The following is an 18,641-nucleotide window of genomic DNA, read 5'->3' on the forward strand; positions in this document are numbered from 1 at the left end:
GGCATCTATGCAGGGTGGTTAGCTCTTTTATAAAGCACAGTGTGTTGTATATCATTGTTCCAGCTCATGTTTGACCACCTTGAGGATTACACTGTAAGCAGTTTGCATGTAGGAATTATGTTCTTTCTTCTGTAAAATGGTGACTGCAGTGTCATTTACCCAGTGGAGATACAATAAATATTAATTACTGATGGCTTATCCCTTGACCTAGTTTTCCCTTTCAGATTAATGAAGCAGATTCCTGATAAATGCGTTTGTCTCTCCAGAGTTTCATTTGCCAAGGCTCAAATGCTATAAAGGATTTGCCTGGAGGCGTGAAGTTCTTGTCCAATTTCCCCCCCCCCCCCCTTTCAAGTGCCCTTTGGAGATACGTTTCTTTCCTGAAAATAATTGGCACTAGTGAAATTAATTTTAGCTGGAAAAGAGAACTAGGTTGTTATATTCTTGTCTGCTACTTTGGGTAGATATTTGAGCTAACAGCAATACATTTTAAAAGAGAGTAGCAGGCACTCAATATGGGACCTCTTAGGAGAGAAGTATGGCTTCTTCGAGAGCTTTCTGGATTTCAAATAGTCCTTCCCCTCCATTTCCTCAGGACTTTCGCTCTCCTTTCATTGCTGGGGACCCTCTTGCCCCATGCCCTGTGCTAGTGCCCACCCCCGGTCATCCGCATTGCTGCTTCCATCCTAATGAAGGAACACTCTCTGGACTCCCTTTATTCTTATTTGCTTATATTTTCTTTACTGGATATGGAAACTTCATTTTATTGAAAGTATTTGACATATAACAGTGTAAATTTGAGGTATATAACCTGTTAATTTGATACATTTATATATTGTAATTGCCATCGTAGCATGCCTAGCACCTCTGTTACATTACATTGTTATCTTTTCTTTTTAGTGGTTGGAATAATTAAGTTCTAGTCTCTTAGCAAGTTTGGTGATTATGGTACAATACTGTTGTCTATATTCATTTTACTGTGCATTTGATCTCTACGGCTTAGTTACTACTTTTTGCTGGATATGGGAACTTCTTAACCTTTCTTTACCCCACATTATACAGGGACGTGTACAATGAGTTAAACAATGAAATATTGGCTTTTGGTTTTTGAATTTTTTTGCCTATGAAATTGGTTAACAGTAAAAGATGATTTTAGAGAGTGTTAAGAAGAGGTCAGCTCGCACACTGCTGAGGAAATACAAATTAATACAGTTTTTTTGGCAGCGAGCTGACAGTGTTTAGCAGAAGCCTTAAAATTAATGTTAAATACCCTTAAATCCAGCAATTCCTCTTCGAGGAGCTTATTTTAAGAAAATCATTACAAATTTATGCTAAGATTTAGCTACAGAGAAGTTTGTTGAATGTAATTTGTCACAGAGAAGGGAGTTAGACCTCAGCATAATGTCCAGCAGCAGGGAAGTGAGCAATAAATTGTGGCACATTTATGAGTTGCAACGATCTGCAGTATTTTAAATAGTATTGTCAGAATTTACGGACATGGGATATGGAATAAAAAAGGTTACAAGCAATATTATGATGTGCAGCCATTTTCATAACAAGTAAAAATACATATATATTCATAAAAATTGTATAAGTATGTATACCAAGATTTTAACATTTATTTTCTCTGTTTTTGGACGTGTTACGGGTATTTTTTCTTCTATTTGATTATTTGCTTTTCCTGTGATAGGTATTACTTTTGAACAACAACAATAAAAGGGTGTGGTGATGGGCAGTAATTCGATTTTGGGTAGTGAACAGGGTGTATCTACACAGATGTCAAAATATAATGACGTACACCTGAAATTTGTATGTTGTGAACCAATGTTTCCTCAAAAATTAAATCAAAATTATTAAAATATTCAAATTAAAAAGAGTAGGGAGAAAGATATTTTTAATGAGAACAGAGAGAGTCGCCTTGGTTGTGGGCATGGTACTGGAGTGGCCACCCTGTGTCCAGAGAGAGTGCTCCTTGATCTGAGTTCAGGATCCTGTTCAGGTCCATGTCTGTGTGTCGGGGAGGCAGAGGGTGTAGATAAATGGGCCTGTTGGCCTGTGGTGTTTTCTTTGAGAACAAGATGAGAGATTATTCCTTTTGTCTCTTGCACCCCTCATTACTATCATGTTAATATTCAGTACTGACACGCAGAATGAGAAAATAATTTTTAACCTCTGTGTAGGCATCTTCTGTTACATAATTCTCAAAGTACTTTCTCCCCCTCAGTTTTTCCTTCAGCAAAAATTACATGAGGGGCCGGCCCAGTGGTGCAGAGGTTAAGTTCGCGTGCTCTGCTTCAGTGGCCCTGGGGCCACTGGTTTGGATCCTGGGCGCGGACCTACCCACCTCTTGTCAAGCCATGCTGTGGCAGGCGTCCCACATGTGAAGTAGAGGAAGATGGGCACAGATGTTAGCTCAGGGCTAATCTTCCTCAGCAAAAAGAGGAGGATTGGTGGTGGATGTTAGCTCAGGGCTAATCTTCCTCAAAAAAAACAAAAAAAGAAAAAAAAAAATTACATGAGAGGAAGTGATGGTGAGGGGCCGGCCCCGTGGCCGAGTGGTTAAGTTCACGCGCTCTGCTTCGGCAGCCCAGGGGTTCGCTGGTTCAGATCCTGGGCGCCGACATGGCACCGCTCATCAAGCCATGCTGAGGCAGCGTCCCACATGCCACAACTAGAAGGGCCCACAACTGAAATATACAACTATGTACTGGGGGGATTTGGGGAGAGAAAACAGAAAAAAAAAAAAAAGTGATGGTGAGACTGCATCAAAGGAGGTTTTGCTCTAAAGCCAGGGTCGACTTTGTTGGAGTTAAAAGCTCTTCCACAGTGCAGCCGTTAAAATGAGACCTATGTTTGTTTATGTGGAAGGATGTCTATGAGGAGTGTGTTAGTTTTCTAGGGCTGTAGTGACAAAGGACCACAGACTGGGTGGCTTAACAGCAGACATTTATCATCTCATGGTGCTGGAGGCTAGAAATCCAAAAGCAAGACATCGGCAGGATTGGTCCCTCTGACTGTGAGGGAGGAGCTGTCCCGGCTCGCTCTCCTCGGCTTAGAGATGGTCATCTTCTCCTCGTGGCTTCTCTCATCCTCCCTCTGTGTGTGTCGGGGTCCAGATTTCCCCTTTCTACGAGGACCCCAGTCATGCTGGGTTAAGGCCCACTATCACCTCTGTAAAGAGCCTGTCTCCAAAGAAGGTCCCATTTGAGCTACTGGGAGGGTAGGACATCAACATGAATTTTGGGAGGACACAGTTCAATCCATAACCATGTACTTTCTCTCTATTTTAGAAAACCTTGTTATTATGAAAATTTTCAAACATGAAAACATTAGAGAGGGCGACATTGAACCTTCATGTTGCCATTGGTAGCTTCAACACCCTCCCAAAGCTCATATCACTTCAGCCTTACTCTCCTACCCCCATTGGATTATTTTGAAGTAAATCCCAGGCATCAGATTGATGTAATCAAAGCGATAAAAGGTTACAAAATTATATATAAGGGATGGTCCTTTTTAAGTAAAATAATATAACGTGTGTGTATAGAGTCAGAATGATACCAGAATGTTAACAGTGCTTATTTTTTCCTAGGAAGTAGGATTACAGGTAGTTGTTACTGCCTTCCCTATAACGTTTTTTACTGTCTGATATTGTTGGGATGGTGGTCGATGGAGTGAGGCAGCCGTTTGTAAGCAGAAAAACAAAAACAAAGTGTTTTCAGGTGATGAGAAAGGCTGGAGAGAGGGACAGTGGGAGAAACTTGCTGTGGCAGGAGATAATAGTTTGCTTTCAGAAAATGAGAAAGAAAGAGGAGGAAGCCCACAGGATCGTGTTTCAGAGCGTAGAGGACGCTGAAGTGGAGTGTGAGGACTGCCACTACAGGTGAGCTGTGTGACCTCAGCAGGGACACCTGGCCCCTCTGGACTGAGATTTCCTGCCTGCAAAATGAAAGAGATGGACTTGACAGAGCCGTAAGATTCATTTGGCTATGAACGCTATTATCTCATATTTCTTGAATGTCTCAGTATGGGTTTGCCTTTTAGGAGTTTGTAAAAATAAAATTTGCATTTCATGTTTGTGCACTGTGGAGTTGTTGTTGGGAGTGGTGAGGAAAAGACTGTAGAAAAGCCAAAGGTGAAGGTATGACCGAAAGGAATCTATTTTTAAGAAATGGAGTAGACTCATTCCCACATCTTCAGAAAGTGTTTTTTGAGTGTGTGTGCGCATGTGCAAAATTCGGAATTTTGCCTTTGCTTTTTGCCCTTGACAGCATGACTCATTTATAAATAGCACTGACATGTCTTGATACCACTCAAATACTTGTATTTAAACTATGGAGGGACCATAACAGACTTTGGATGTCCAGTCTCTGGATTGGCCTTTCAACTGCTCTTTTCTGTCATTTTTATCCCCCTCATCTCATGTGATAAAGGCCAAGTGTCAAGATGTTGAACTTAAAAATGCCATTAGCCTATCCTGCCTCCCAGGAGTGGGAATGGACAGAGAAATCTGGAGTCGTAACTTAAGTCGTTTAAATGGTCAGCCTCGGTAATGGCACCGTGAAGTCCAAAGCCCAGTGGTATGAATCCAGAGAGTAGGTAAAAACCTAGAAATGATGAATGCTTCTCTCCTGTCAGCTTTCTAAAAGGGAGATTAGATTCTATTACCAAAAAGATTTATGGATGGTGCTCAGCAGCCTTCCATCTGGCCGGTTAGATCTGCTGATGAAGCAGTCTTCGACTTGGAAGGAGGCGTAGGATGTCTGCACTTAGGTACCTTTGAAAAGAAAGCAGACTCCTATGCCTCAAGGCATAAAAATGACTTCAGACCTGAGACGCCCTTCCCCGACCCAGACCTGAGGGCAACGGGGATCCCACCAAAACAAGCAGCCTCTTGGGAAGGCTGGAGACTCCCTTCTCCCACCTTGAGGCGCAAGTCTCCCTGGTCTGGGGAAGCTCCTTCTGTCCTTTCAGTCAGCACCAGCAGGGACCAGTGGAGGGGCCCCGAAGGTGAGAGAGAAAATCAAGTAGATCAAAATAGGACCACGAAGGCTCTGAGATTAGATTGTCATTGAAATGGGCCAGAAAAGTAGGCTAGGGCCTGTGTGCTCAACCTAAACATGTGGTTGCCTGCTTAAAAAAAAAAAAAATCAAATTGGTCCTCGAATCTTCTAACATGGCAGCTAAAATGTTAAAATATCCAGGATAAAATGCAAAATTATTAGTCATACCAAGAACCAATAAAATCCCAACTTGAATGAGAAAAAATAATTATCCGATGCCAAAACCAAGATGAATCAGATGTTCGTTTTATTGGAGCAACCAGCCACGTTCAGTTGTTTATACCTGGTCTGACTGCTTTCATGCTTTCATGCTACAGTGGCAGAGTTCACTAGTTGCTACAGAGACCCACTGGTTCAAAAATCCTTAAATATTTACTCTCTGGCCTTTTACAGATGTCTGCTGGCCCCTGCAGTAAGGTCATCAAAGACCTAGTGGTCAATTCTTTGGAGATCTTTCCATTTTCCATTTGGTTTATGTTATAGAGCCTTATGTTCCTTACATTGGTCTTTCTGTCTCTTCCTGTGTTTTCATTTTATTCTTTTCTGTAACCTCATCTATGTAGCCATCAGCCTCCCCTGATTGGAGATGGACCCCATTTCCTCCTGCCCATCTTTGTCCCTTACTGCTACTGTCAATTCTCTTAACCCTACTGAGAGGTGTGGAGTTAAAGATCTGTCCACTAGATGGAGTTTTCTGTCTCCACGCACCAGATCAGCCTTGAGAGATTTGAGAGTCCATAAGACGTTTAGGACTGGCCTACACGGGACTGCTTAGGAGGACAGAGGGCAGTGTCCCCAGGAGACCCAGGACCCTGTCTGAAGGAAACTCTTGATAATCATTCTAGGTAGATGTTGTGCCAAGAGGTGGGACACGAGACATAGCACAGGAAGTAGAGGAGGAAGGTTAAGGTTAAACGTCGGGTAGGAAAGTCAGCAGCGAGAAGAAGAAATCGTTCAGCTGTGAGGCCAGGACTTACTGTGTCCCAACATCAGAGATTTGGAGAAAGGCTTTGGCGATTGGAATGTCAGCCCTCCAAACATCAACAATGCAATCTGTTGACAAGGCAAAGATGACTTCATCGTTCACCACTATAAGGGAGAGCACCGCCTCTCCCATCGGCAGTGCCTCAGAGAGGGGAGGGCAAGCGGAGAACCTACTGAGAATTAGAAGTTTGATTCATGATACAGAGACTTCATCAGGATCCTGTAAAGATCAAGATAGGACAGTTCAGGGGTGGTGCAAACAAGGCAAGGATTTTGAGGCAAAGCATTTAAAGAATTTTAGGGTGCAAACTGCCTTTTGATGGTTTTCGTGAAAGAGTTGATGGATGTTTCAGGAAGTTTCTGTAATGAGCTATCAAATCATTTCTGGGGTGGGAGTCTCCTGGAATATTAATGCTAATAAGGATAGTGGGATAGTAAATCTTCTACATCAATGGAGATGGTAAGCTTTGTGTGTGTGTGAGTGTGTATATGTGAGAATTTTGGTTCTAAAGATCCTTGAAGCGTGGCTTTTAAGCCTAGCTGAGGACTTTGCCCAGGTGGAAAAACGCCTAAGTTAGCCAAGGCCTGATCCCTGACACAGACTTAGAACAGACTCCAGAATTCCTCCAGGCTAAGGAGAACTGCCAAACCAAGGCCACCTTGAAGTTGGCGTCAGATTCTTTCGTCTACTTCCAGGCAAGATGGATTGAGTTCCCGAAGACCCCGGGGACCCTGAGCCCAGGAGGCTCTGCCCACCAAGGCAAGCAGCCCTGGTTACTTTAGGACGAGAACTCTGTGCTCAGGAGGCGCTTGATGCTGATCCTTTGGTTATTATTGGATGAGTGACTGAGCTGGTATTTGCTGATGTCCGGCCTGTGAAGACTTTGACCTTTCAGGCGCTCCTCAAAACCTGCGCCAAAGTTTGCAGCTCAGAACAGTCTGAAACAGTGAAAGCAAACGACACCCCGTCCCTTTGCTGTCCCCTTCATTCCCCTTCATTCTCTTTTTGGCTAGACCTAATCTTTTTTTTTTTTTTTTTTAAGATTTTTACTTTTTCGTTTTTCTCCCCAAAGCCCCCTGGTACATAGTTGTATATTTTTAGTTGTGGGTCCTTCTAGTTGTGGCATGTGGGATGCCACCTCAGCATGGCTTGATGAGTAGTGCCATGTCTGCGCCCAGGATCCAAACTGGCAAAACCCTGGGCCGCAGAAGCTAAGCGCATGAACCCAACCACTTGGCCATGGGGCCCGCCCCTCACCGTCACTTTTTTTTTTTTTTGAGGAAGATTAGCCCTGAGCTAACATCTGCTGCCAATCCTCCTCTTTTTGCTGAGGAAGACTGGCCCTGAGCTAACATCCGTGCCCATCTTCCTCTGCTTTATATGTGGGACGTCTACCACAGCATGGCTTGATGAGCGGTGCCATGTCTGTACCCGGGATCCGAACCAGCGAACTCCAGGCTGCCAAAGTGGAATGTGTGCACTTAACCACTGTGCCACCGGGCCGGCCCCATGGCTAGACCTAATCTTGTTGAGCTGGATGTCTTTGGGTTTTGATCTTTGCATCTTGGTTTCAGTTTCACTGAAATAAAATAATAAAATAAAATCTGCAGCCGCTGATTTTATTAGCATTAACTCCTATGATTTGATTTTGCAATGCGTATGCCATTGTTTGTGCTGTGAGAAATGGGCTGTCGAATTTTTTCCCTCTTTGTGAAGTTTGCTTATCTGTGAGGTGCAACTTGACCTATATTTAGTCAGTTTCACAGCCTCAGAGTTGACATTTTCAGGGGGTGGATCTCTGAAATTTCGTTTGGGGCCCCACTTTGCACCTGTGTTACAAGATGGTAAAGCCGCTGATTGTGGAAGCCAAATGCCTGAAAGAAATGAAACTTGTGCATTCTTTTTTTTCTTAAGACCCACAAATGATTAATGTTGATGTGCTTCAGAAGTGTTTAGAGCTCTGATTTGAAACTTAAGTAATTAAAGTAAGTGATTCAACGTTTTCAAAGGCTGGTAGCGAGCGGTAGGCGAGTCGGCTCATCGATGGTTGTGCTGTGCTGTTCTGTTGATGAGCCCGCAGGAACCTTGAAGGGAAGAGCGAGCTGCTTTAAGAATTTGCTGTTGGTATTCTCATTGCCTACAGCTCTTCAGTGCCACATTCATCTTCTCATATGTGCCCTTAATTAAAATTAGATATGGAAATAGCTAAAACTTGTTCTTCCAAAGTCTGATGAAGACTCTTCTTCATCACTGCCTCCTAGTCTTAGAAATGTTAGAGCAGTAATAACTGTGATGTACAGCTCTGAGGCTGGGAATCCTGCATTTCTTTTAGGGCTCATTCAGTTTCTTTTGGAGCCTGATGAAGCTAATGTAAGGTGAAGATTGGCATTGATTGTGTCATTAAAGACGACAGTTCTGTTTCACATCCCATGGAAAAAGGGGAGAAAATAAATCTTTAGGAGGTGTCTACTGTGTATCAAGCACTGTGCTAGGCTCGGTTTATTTTTAGTGCTCAGTTTACCAAGAAAGATGTTGAAATCCATCAAGGGCCTGGTTAGCAATGTGTCTCTAGCACAGGGTTACTCAAGGGGGCGCTCTTGGCATTTTGAGCAGGAAAGTTCTTGCATGGAGCTGTGCCCTGACTTATGGGGCCTTTAGCACCCCATCCCCCCTCCCACTCAGTGCCAGTACTTCTCCAGTCATTGTAAGTGTCAAACCTATACCCCACTGCTGGTTCCGATGCCTCCTCTAGCAGGCCGTGCTGCCTCTGTTACTGGTGGTAGGCTTTCAAATACTGCTGAATGCTTTTTAGAGAGCAGATATGTGGATTCCATCTCTGGGCATGAGTAGAAGATTCTTTAAGTCAATTTTGTGTTTTTATTGCCTGAGATTTACATAATATTTTACGCTTGTGAAATTAGAAGTATTTTACCTATACTATATAATTGGAATACAGTTCTTTTCATTGATTAAAAACGAGTGTATTCCATATAGTTAATGGCTTGATTGTTCTTACCTTTTCTCTTAAGTGTTATGGCATCATCCTTAATAGCCAAGACATAATGTATTATATGTTTCATCATCATATTTTCTTCTTCCCTTTCAACACATAATTTTTCTAAGACAACATTTTATAATAGGAATTTACAGAAATGCTGACCATGACAAATAGCTTGAAATCTACTTCTCTGTAACTGTTAGCAGTTCTACATATAGTTGACTGTCAAAGAATACATCAACATTTTATCTTGTTTGAAGTTAAATTTAAGAACTTGGCAGTTTTTCTTGACAAACGTAAACTGATAATGGAGATGTTACCATTTACTAAATCTTCAGCCGTATTACACTAATTGAGTATAATGATTTCTGTAGACTGTGTCATAAATAGATTCTCCTGCACCTCAGTGAGAGAAGAGTGAAAGAGGGGATTCGTTCATTCATTCCACAGATATTTACTGTATTTGGGATACATCAGTGAACAGCATGGAATTAATGATCCCTACTTTCACACTAGCTCAAACGAACTTAATAAATAAGTAAATTACAAGTTAGGTTGGAATGTGGTGGAGAAAAATAAGTTGGTGAGGAGGATAGGAGGCCCAAGGGTTGCGCTGGAGATGCAATTTTAAATTATGTGGTTCAAGAAGCTTTCCTGAGAAGGTGACTTTTAAGGGAAGACCTGAAGGAGAAATGAATACCGATTGAGGTGCTATTTTAGGAGTTAGAATGACTAGGTATAAACTCTGAAATCTGCAGAAAGTAATTTGCATGGCCAAAGGATGGGTGTGCTCATGGAGGTGAGAGTGCTCCCAACCATGTCAGGGCAATATGTTTAGCATTGATTTTTTTAAAAAAAATCTTTTTGAGGTAATGACACCTATTTTGGTGAGTAGGATTGCAAGGGATGAGCCTTTTTTTAAAGCAAACAACTAGATGGAATGATAGAAAATAGCAGGTGTTTGTTTTCAATAGGAAAATAAGGCTGACCATAGAAAGAGTTCTGTGTCCAAGTCCCGTGGTCCTTACAGAATTAATGCTTCTCCCCAGCTGGTGACATCATGATGGTAACAAGGATCCTCTGAGGGTGACAGTGACAAAGCAGGAGATACTGCTCCAAATTAAGGATGGCTTTTGTGGGGGAGGCTTAGAGAACAGTGGATGGGAGTCTGGAGACCAGGAGTTGGTTCCTGCATCTGATGCTGACCAGCCCTGGGACCTTGGACTGGTTGCTTTAGCTCCTCCTCTTTCAGAGCGACTGTTTCTTTGCTAGACCTGCCCTTGATGAACATCAGCTTGTTTAGTGAGAGAAGCTGTAAAACATGAGGGGGATGAATGTCTGTCGCAAGGTAACCAGTAAAGTCCTTTTCTAGTTCTTGAGTTCCTTTCTCCTTGATTTGTCAGTTCAAAGATACAATTAGACTACTGCATATCTGTAGTTGATGAGTTGAAGCCAGGTCACAAAATATGGTTATTTTGGGTTGTCATAGCTTCAGCCATGGAGTAGTGCTGGCTCTAGAATTCCTGGGTTTTCTCTCCCTCCTGGCATCTTACATGGTGTTAAGAAAGTCACATCGTATTTAGCATTTTTTGGGGTGGAATGGTTCAGTGCTGGCTTCACTGTGATCTCACTCATAAAATGCCGGCCCCAGATTTCACTTCTTGGACTTCAGAAAGACTGCCAAGGAGTTGGAGGAAAAGCAAGGAATTAACATTGCTCCGAGGCAAAGCCACGGTTCATCCACTGTCTCAGATTACCTTCCATACTCAAAGAACCTTACAGAGGGTCACATAGACTTCTACTTTTAATGTATTCACTATTGACTTAGCTTCAGAAGGTCTGAAAATAATGGACCCTTTCATCTCTAAAGTTCTAAAATTCTCTTGTGATCAGAGCAGTAGATGTGTACTTTTGGATAGATTCACCCAGACGGATTTCACCCAGGCCTGTGTTGTCAAAGGACTAACATGGCCCCCAACACCCTCTGAGCTGACTCTCAGTCACTTGTAGTCTGGGTGATGATGGTTTCTCTCTGCACCTTCCTCTAACTTTTATTCAGCCCTGTGGTTTAAGTGCTGGCTCCCAGGCCTGTTGAAAGGAGGACTTCCGCCTCTGACCTCCTTGCCGTCTTCCCATTTGACAGATGATGAACCAGGTGGAGGGACAGCAGAAGAACCTTGTGCACGCCATCGAGTCTCTGCCAGGTTCTGGCCCCCTCACTGCCTTGGACCAGGATCTGCTGCTCCTGAAAGCTACCTCTGCTGCCACCCTCAGCTGCCTTGGGGAGTGCCTCAGCTTGCTACAGCAGAGTGTGCACCACGTGAGCCAGCCCAGCCACAAGCCAGGGGCCTCAGGTGAGACGTCCCTGTGGGCTCCTCTGTGTTTGCAAATGAGTACCATCCAGGGTGTGTGTGTGTGTCGCTCCATTGCCTTCCGTCTTTAAATCCAGCCACCGTCCATCCATCCATCCATCCGTCTGTCCTTTTATCCAAATGTTTCTCCATTTAGCCATCTCTCCTTCCCTACCAAATTTGGGATATATTTGTCTTTTACCAATCAGAAATATAACATCCTATGAGACATTTAACTAACATGTTTACATGAATGCTATGGAACTCCTTTTAGACCTGCTGGCATCATGTTCTGTATCTCATTCCAACTATGACATTGCATTCGGTGTTGTATTTTTAAGATCCATTGCTTTGCAGCTTCTGGTCCATTATTTCTAATGTGCCTTTGGTGTCCATCCACTACATTTTCCCCAACGCCCTCTGATGATGGACACGCACATGGCCTCCTGCTTTCTGCCCCGCTCACTGCGCTGCAGTCAGCATCCTCCTGCATGTCCCCTCAAGGACCTGTATGAGAATTTCTCTGGGATACGTACCAGAGGCATTTCTAGTTCTTTATCAAGAAACTAGAGATAAAAATACAGTTTGTTAAGATGCCTTAATCCCTTTGGAGGAGGGTTTAATCAATAAGCAGATATAAAGATATTAGTGCAGATTAAATGCCACGATAAAGGTGAAAATAGCTTGAGATTGGTCATGTTGTACGTAATTATAAAGTATTAGAATTAAGAGACTAGCGGAAGCCTCATTGAGCTTTGTGGCCCAGGGTTCACTTACTAAGGAAACGAGACAACTTAGGTGATGAAAAGTCAGGCTAGGTCATGAGTGATCGTCTCTATTTCATGCTTTCCTCCAGTCCCGTTGGCCCTCCAATTCACTAAGATTAGAAGGGATGGTAGCTTTCCAGAGTAGGCTGTGTTTGGGTAATTTGGGTTTCTTTCTGTAACACCCCTCATCATTTACTGAGCTCTGATTCAACCAGTGGTTGGCCTTTGCTACACAGTTTCTGAAATCTTCACAAAGCAGATATTATGCCCATCATTTGGATGAGATGTTGAGGCTCAGAGCGGTTAAATGACTTGCCCAAGGTCACCCAGCTAAGTGGCAGAGCTGAGGCGAGAGACAGTCTCTTCCCACTGGGGCAGATCCCTTCCTCTTCTTGGGGTTCTTTGTTCAATATGGAACAGACCACCCAGTAGGCTCTGGGTCCCCCAACTTAGGGCCAGAGACACTGTCTTGCTCACATCATAATTGTCTCAGGGCAGATATTTATTTTGTTTTCTTTACTTTTTTAAAAAAAATAATTTCATACTTCTAGAAAAGTTGCAAGAATAGTATGAAAAATTCTCATATAGCCGCCTCCAAACTCCCAAAATGATGACATTTGATGATGTTGCAGACATGACGTATCTTTACTCTTACATACTTCAGTGCGTATTTCCTTAAAAAAAGGACACTGTCTTTTATAATGACAGTACAATGGTCAAAATCAGTAAATTAACATGAATACAATTCTATTCCCTAATCTACAGACCTTACTAAATTTTGCCAGTTTCCCTGTAAATGTCCTTTATAACAAAAGAAAAAAGAAATTTCTGGTGCAGGATCCAGTCTAGGAGCGGATGTGTGTGTTGGGGCACAGAGTGAAGGCGCCCACACCTGCCTTTCTCCCTTTCCTCTTCCTTCCTTCTCAACTTGGAACTCTGATGCTGAAGCCCCCATGAGACTCCTTGTCATTTCCTGATCTGGACTGAGCCTCAATGACCCCGAGGGGCGTGGGCACAAATTCAGAGCTAGACTGGAGGCTTTTCAAGGTCTCTGTGATCTCTCATACTGTACCATAACTCCTGGCCTCTGCAACCTAATGGGCTCATTCCAAGAATCTTTCGCTGGTAAGTATAAGCTTGAACCATTTTCTTTTCTTTTTTTGTTTTTCTCCCCAAAGCCCCAGCACATGGTTGTATATCCTAGTTGTGGGTCCTTCTAGTTCTTCTATGTGAGATGCCGCCACTGCATCACTTGATGAGTGGTGTGTAGGTCCACTCCCAGGATCTGAACTGGCGAACTCTGGGTCACTGAAGCGGAGCATGCGAACTTAACCACTCAGCCATGGGGCCAGCCCCTGAACCATTTTCTTGTTCCTAAAATCAGTCTGTTAAATATTTCTTCAGAGCTGGTTTCTAGCAAATTTTCTGATTTTTTTTCCTAATTTTCATTGGGTCTCTGATGCTTTTAAGGGCCTCGAGGGACAAAGCTTAAGGTGGGAATTTCAGAGGTGGTGACAGGCTGAAGTGGGAACTATTTGGGAGGAGGAGAGACCAAGCAGTGTCCCTGACATTATGCTGCGTGTGGTGCTGCCCCCTGCATGTCTTCCCTGCCGTTTGTCCTTTCTTCCTTCCTTTCAGCCATTCATATCAAGGAACTTGACTGAAGGTTGGAGACTAGAGGGAGTATGAAGATCACAATGGTTATTTTATTTCCTTGTCTTCTTAACCTTTTTAGAAGTTATATTCCATATAACATAGCCCCTTAAGTTTTAAAATGTTCTGCATGTGTCTTTTAAATCTAGGTCACACAGTGGAGAAAAACATTAAATTACTTCCTGCATCCAAAACATCATAGTTGCCTGCAATTAAAACAGAATTCCAGAATCTCAAGCTAGTGGAATGAGAGAATATGGTGACCCCAGTAGTGTCACCACCTAATATGTTTGTTTAGAATCTCGGGACCCTGGAGGTGATAGCAGCCATAGCAGCCTGACTCCCACTGATAAAAACATAACGGTTATCACTGAGGAGCACCAGGCGGGGTTGATGGAAATCAAAATCTCATTAAAGTGAAATTCTGTCAAGCTTTCCTTTAAATGTTCACCGGGCAGGGAGGCGCAGATTCCCCACAGCATACCAAGCATCCCTGCGCATTGTTCCAGCTTCGAGTCTCTTTGCTTTCCAACCCTTGCATTGTTTTTTTCTTCTCCTTTTCCGAATCAAAAATTAATTTGTGGTCTTGTAGTGCTTCATCTTCTGTAGTATTTCATTGCATTTTCTGGGGAATATGTTGGCTTTGGAGCCTTTGTCTGCAAACGTTGCTGCTAATGCTCATTTCATTTCAAACATGCTGAGCAACTGGACTGAAATCCGAAAGTATTTTAGTATTCATCTGCCTCCCACCCATGCATTCAGCTTCTAGACCTGTCTCCAATGTTATCTCTAAGATAGAGTTGGCATGAAATGCTTCATTTAACTTCTGTTTATGGAGAGGTTTGTAATTACAATTAATAAAGTCGCTTGGCTTTTTGGTCAAGGCTTAGGCTATGCAGTTCTCTTCTGTTCCTGGTGGCTTACTAAATCTGCCTCCACAGCTTGATGGAGGTGAGTGAATGTTGGGGGCAGGGGTAGGTGGGCATCTGTTTTCCCCCGTCTAGGTGTGTGCCTCCCATTCTGTGCGGAAAGGCAGGCAGGACCACCTTCAGAACTGGAAAAGGCTGGGCTTTAGATGGATTACCAGTGTGGGAGAGAAACTGGACCTTTAAAGTGGTTTGAGGGTACAGTGTGCTCTGTTGTCTGTTCTTCTGGTTAGTTCCTTGCTTGCAGGCCTTGACCCAGGGAACCATATTAGAAGTCAGAGCAGACACCTGTAACCAGACATGCACATTCTAGTGCCAGGTAAGAGCTGGGTGCGAACAGAATGATCAGAGCAAGGCATGTTGGGAAAGAACACTGGAGTCAAAACTGCCAGAGCAGGTGACAGCAGGGCCTTGGGGAATTGCAGTGCAGGACACACATGCCCTTGGACAAAGATCAGGACGAAAGATCAAGAGGCATGTAATTGAAAGCAGGAGAAGAAGAGCCAGATTTAACGTGCTTGCTTTACCTTGTCCTTCCAAAACCTTTTTCATTTTCTTATAAAAGATTTGTGGGGATCGTCAGTTAATAAGCCGGTTACATTGGTCCTCCCGTTTTGGGTGTGGCAAAAAGAGTCAAATAGGTGAGACTATTATAAGGACTTCTTGGCTTTTTCAGCCAGTTGACTTCTCCCTTCTGCTGGGCTTCACTTTTTTCCAGTCATCTTTAGACTCCGAATGTTCATCTCTTTTCCACCACTCAGAGACGCCCTGCACTTTCTCCATCTCTTATACCTTCTATCCTGACACCTACTACTTCTGGTGAAAATGTGCCCTACATAAGCCACCTTCCTTTATTTTGTGATTAAAAGCCCAGGTGGACATGTGATGATTCCTTCAGTAAACAGCATATTGGGAAAAGAGAAAAACTGGCGTTGTAGAATATTTCGGATGGTGGAGGTTTTTTTTTTAATGCAACTGTCTAAACAGAGTCTTTGAGTGGCAACTTCTCCCTAAAGAAGGCAGTTAGATTCTAACATCCCAGCTTTCTCTTGTAAATATGCCTTATGTTTTTCTCAAGTTTGTAAATGTCAATCTTACTCCATTTTGGAAAACCATTTTAGGTTTACTGAAACTGGGGAGGCACAAATGCCTGTGTTATAGGAGGAGAGAGGGACCCTCCTGGTGCTGTCTCCTGTCACAGGCCTCTGGACAGAGTCCTCACAGCCTTGGCATGGGGACTGAGCCAAGGATGGATGAAGATGGTTCCACACTCAAACCGTTAAGTCCACAGTTAAATCTTGTATAGCTTTCTTTCTGCTTCTGGTTGGTTTGGGGAACCAAGACCCTGATAGTTGACTTCCTTCTTTCCTCTCTTCTTATATCTACTAAGGCATGTTGTGGAAGGAGCTACCAGGTATGTAAAAGCCTGTTTTAAGGATTGCATTTGCATTTGGTGAACCCTGTGCATGACCCTTCGCCTTTCTGTTCTCTTCTGTTGTGGCATCTTTGGTGATCCCCTGCTCAGGAGCATTAGGGTAAACCTGAGAGTGAAAGGTACTTAATGTCCAGCTAGTTGATTTTACTGTCAGGCAGCAGCCACCTGGTAATATTTTGATCTCGGTCTTCTTTTCATTTGTATTTCCCTGGTATGTTTTGACCCTCTTCCTGCTTTAGACCTTTCTGAGTCACTTTCCATAGGTGAGGCCTATTTTCTCAACTGTCAAATACCATCAATAGTAAAAACCACCATTATTAAAGCTTCCAATTAAACTATGACACGCCATTGACTAGAAGATGAACTCTAATTTCAGAGATGTGAAAATAGGTGTCTTAGAATTAATGAAATAGGGTTTAGACTTGCTTTTTGTTTTATGACACAATCTTGAGAGTCTGTCTTTCATAGAGTAATGTAGTCCATTTGGTTTTTTTCTTTCAAATGGTGTTTGTTTTTCCGTTGGTCTCCTCTGTGCTTTTTGTGGTTACGTTTCCGTGCTGTTTTTCTTGTTTTCTCACTATTTTGCTACATGGGTTGTATTTCCTTTACTCTTGTCTTCTCTGATGTTTTGGGAAAAAATATATTTATGAATTCTAGAAGTGGTTGCATTACATTTCTCATAAGCATTCTTGAGCCTATGTTTTTCTAATCATCAAAGACAAGAATGATACACTACTTTTTGACCCTCTCCTTTAGTGATGAAGACTCAGCATACTTTAATTTCCTTGATCTTTTTGATATACTTACCAATTTTTGGTAATCTAATATGGGGGCTATTGTTGTTAGTAGTATTTTAATATTAATTTAATTCTTAATGTGTGATACTGATTAAATCTCATTTATCTTGATTATGGAGGGTCTTGGTGCCTCTTTATATTTTGTACCCAAGGCTCCTGTCTCTTCTGCCTCACCCTCAGGCCTGCCCAGCTCTGTATTTAACTGGCTTCATTGCTCACCACCGGTCCTTTCATACATGATTTCTCCAGTCTTGAGTTCTTAGTTCTGCTGCTTTTCTTCATATATTAGTATACGTCCTCACATAGTTTCTCCCTCAGAAGGTAGAATATTTTCTGAGTGTCTTCAGTGCCGCTGAGAAGGCATAGAGTGTAGAGTTTGAGTCTGGGCTCTGGAGCCAGGCTGCCTGTGTTCTAATCTCGATTCTACCACTTATTAGCTCTTTGTGCCTCCGTTTCTTTGTCTGTCAAGTGGTCGTAATAGTAGAACCTACTTCATGGGTTGTCGTTAGAGTGAGGTAAGTGAACACACATAAATTACATACGATAGTCCTCGGCACCTAACAAGAGCTCAGTCAATGTTGACTCTTTTTAGGAGAGGAAAGATCGCTTGCCTGAGGATGAGCATTATCCCCTTTTATTTGCATTCTTCTCTTCATCTATTTGCCTGCTGGCATTTAGTGTTGTAGCAAAATTCAAGACTAGCTTGATTTTTTTTTTTTTTCCCTTTAAGGCAAGTCTAATTTTTCTGCCTAAATGATTGGAAAATTTTTCTCTTGATTTTTGTTATTCAAAAATGTTGCCAAACTTCGAGCTAGGCATTCATTATACTATTGTCTGTCTACTTTTGTATGTGTTTGAAATTTCAGTAATGAAAAGCCTAAGAAAGTATCGCTAAGCTGCGTCTCGATGTGAGTCTCTCCCATTGTTTTTGCTGGAGTGTGGTGGCCTGTTTCAGCAGTGCCCACAGCTCTCTCGTCAGCTCAGGCTGGCTTTCTTTACTTCTGTCATTGTTGTTTCTGTTCCATTGACCTGATCTCGATCCTTCAGGGTCTCTTAGATCTCTGTGTGCATCTTCTGTTACCTCCTGTCTAGTTGTTGTCGTTTTTGCGCTCTTTGCAACTGCACACTGGTAGAACTTCCTTATCTTGACGTACTACTTATTTGACTTTCTACAGTGTTGAGTCTACTTTTTCTTCATTTCAGTGTTATTTTAATTCTAATGCTGATTTAGTTCCCTCATAATAATTCCTTAGTGCATCCGTCTCCTTTTTTTACCGCAGCCTGTTTTCTTCTTTTGGCTTTCTGGTTTTGTTCCTAGAGGCTGCTTTATCTTGTGTTCTGCTGAGGATACACTTTCCTGCTGTTTTCTCTGACATCTTACGTTAGAAATTTCAGAGACATATTCTTCCTCTAAGCCTTCTGAGGATACTGTTTCTTTTCCCAAGCTCTATGCAGTCCTTTTCATTTGCTCTATGTTAGAGTTTTCCTCCTTCATCCTCAAACGAGACAGGTCTAGTCAAGACTCTAAAACCAGTGTTTGTTGATTAGAGCAGCTGGACTGATCTGAATTGGGCTTTTCTCCTCTCCTTACTCTCTGGATCTTTGACACTCTGAAGTTGCAGAGTATACAGGAAACTACATTTCCCAGTATGCTTTGTGACCGTCACTC

At 42.7% G+C, this 18,641-nt stretch overlaps 1 protein-coding gene across 4 annotated transcripts in view; it reads left to right on the plus strand.

Annotated features, from left to right (window-relative positions):
* The window catches only part of OSBPL10 (oxysterol binding protein like 10), a 285,389-nt gene that overhangs the window by 193,805 nt on the left and 72,943 nt on the right, over positions 1–18,641 (plus strand). For all 4 annotated transcript variants that reach the window (XM_023620803.2, XM_023620804.2, XM_023620805.2 and 1 more), the window contains exon 5: positions 11,187–11,397. In XM_023620803.2, coding sequence (XP_023476571.1) covers positions 11,187–11,397 — 211 coding nt within the window. The remainder of the gene's footprint in view (positions 1–11,186; positions 11,398–18,641) is intronic.

The sequence above is a fragment of the Equus caballus genome, chromosome 16 (assembly GCF_041296265.1).
Source record: "Equus caballus isolate H_3958 breed thoroughbred chromosome 16, TB-T2T, whole genome shotgun sequence".
Classification (NCBI taxonomy): Eukaryota; Metazoa; Chordata; class Mammalia; order Perissodactyla; family Equidae; genus Equus; species Equus caballus.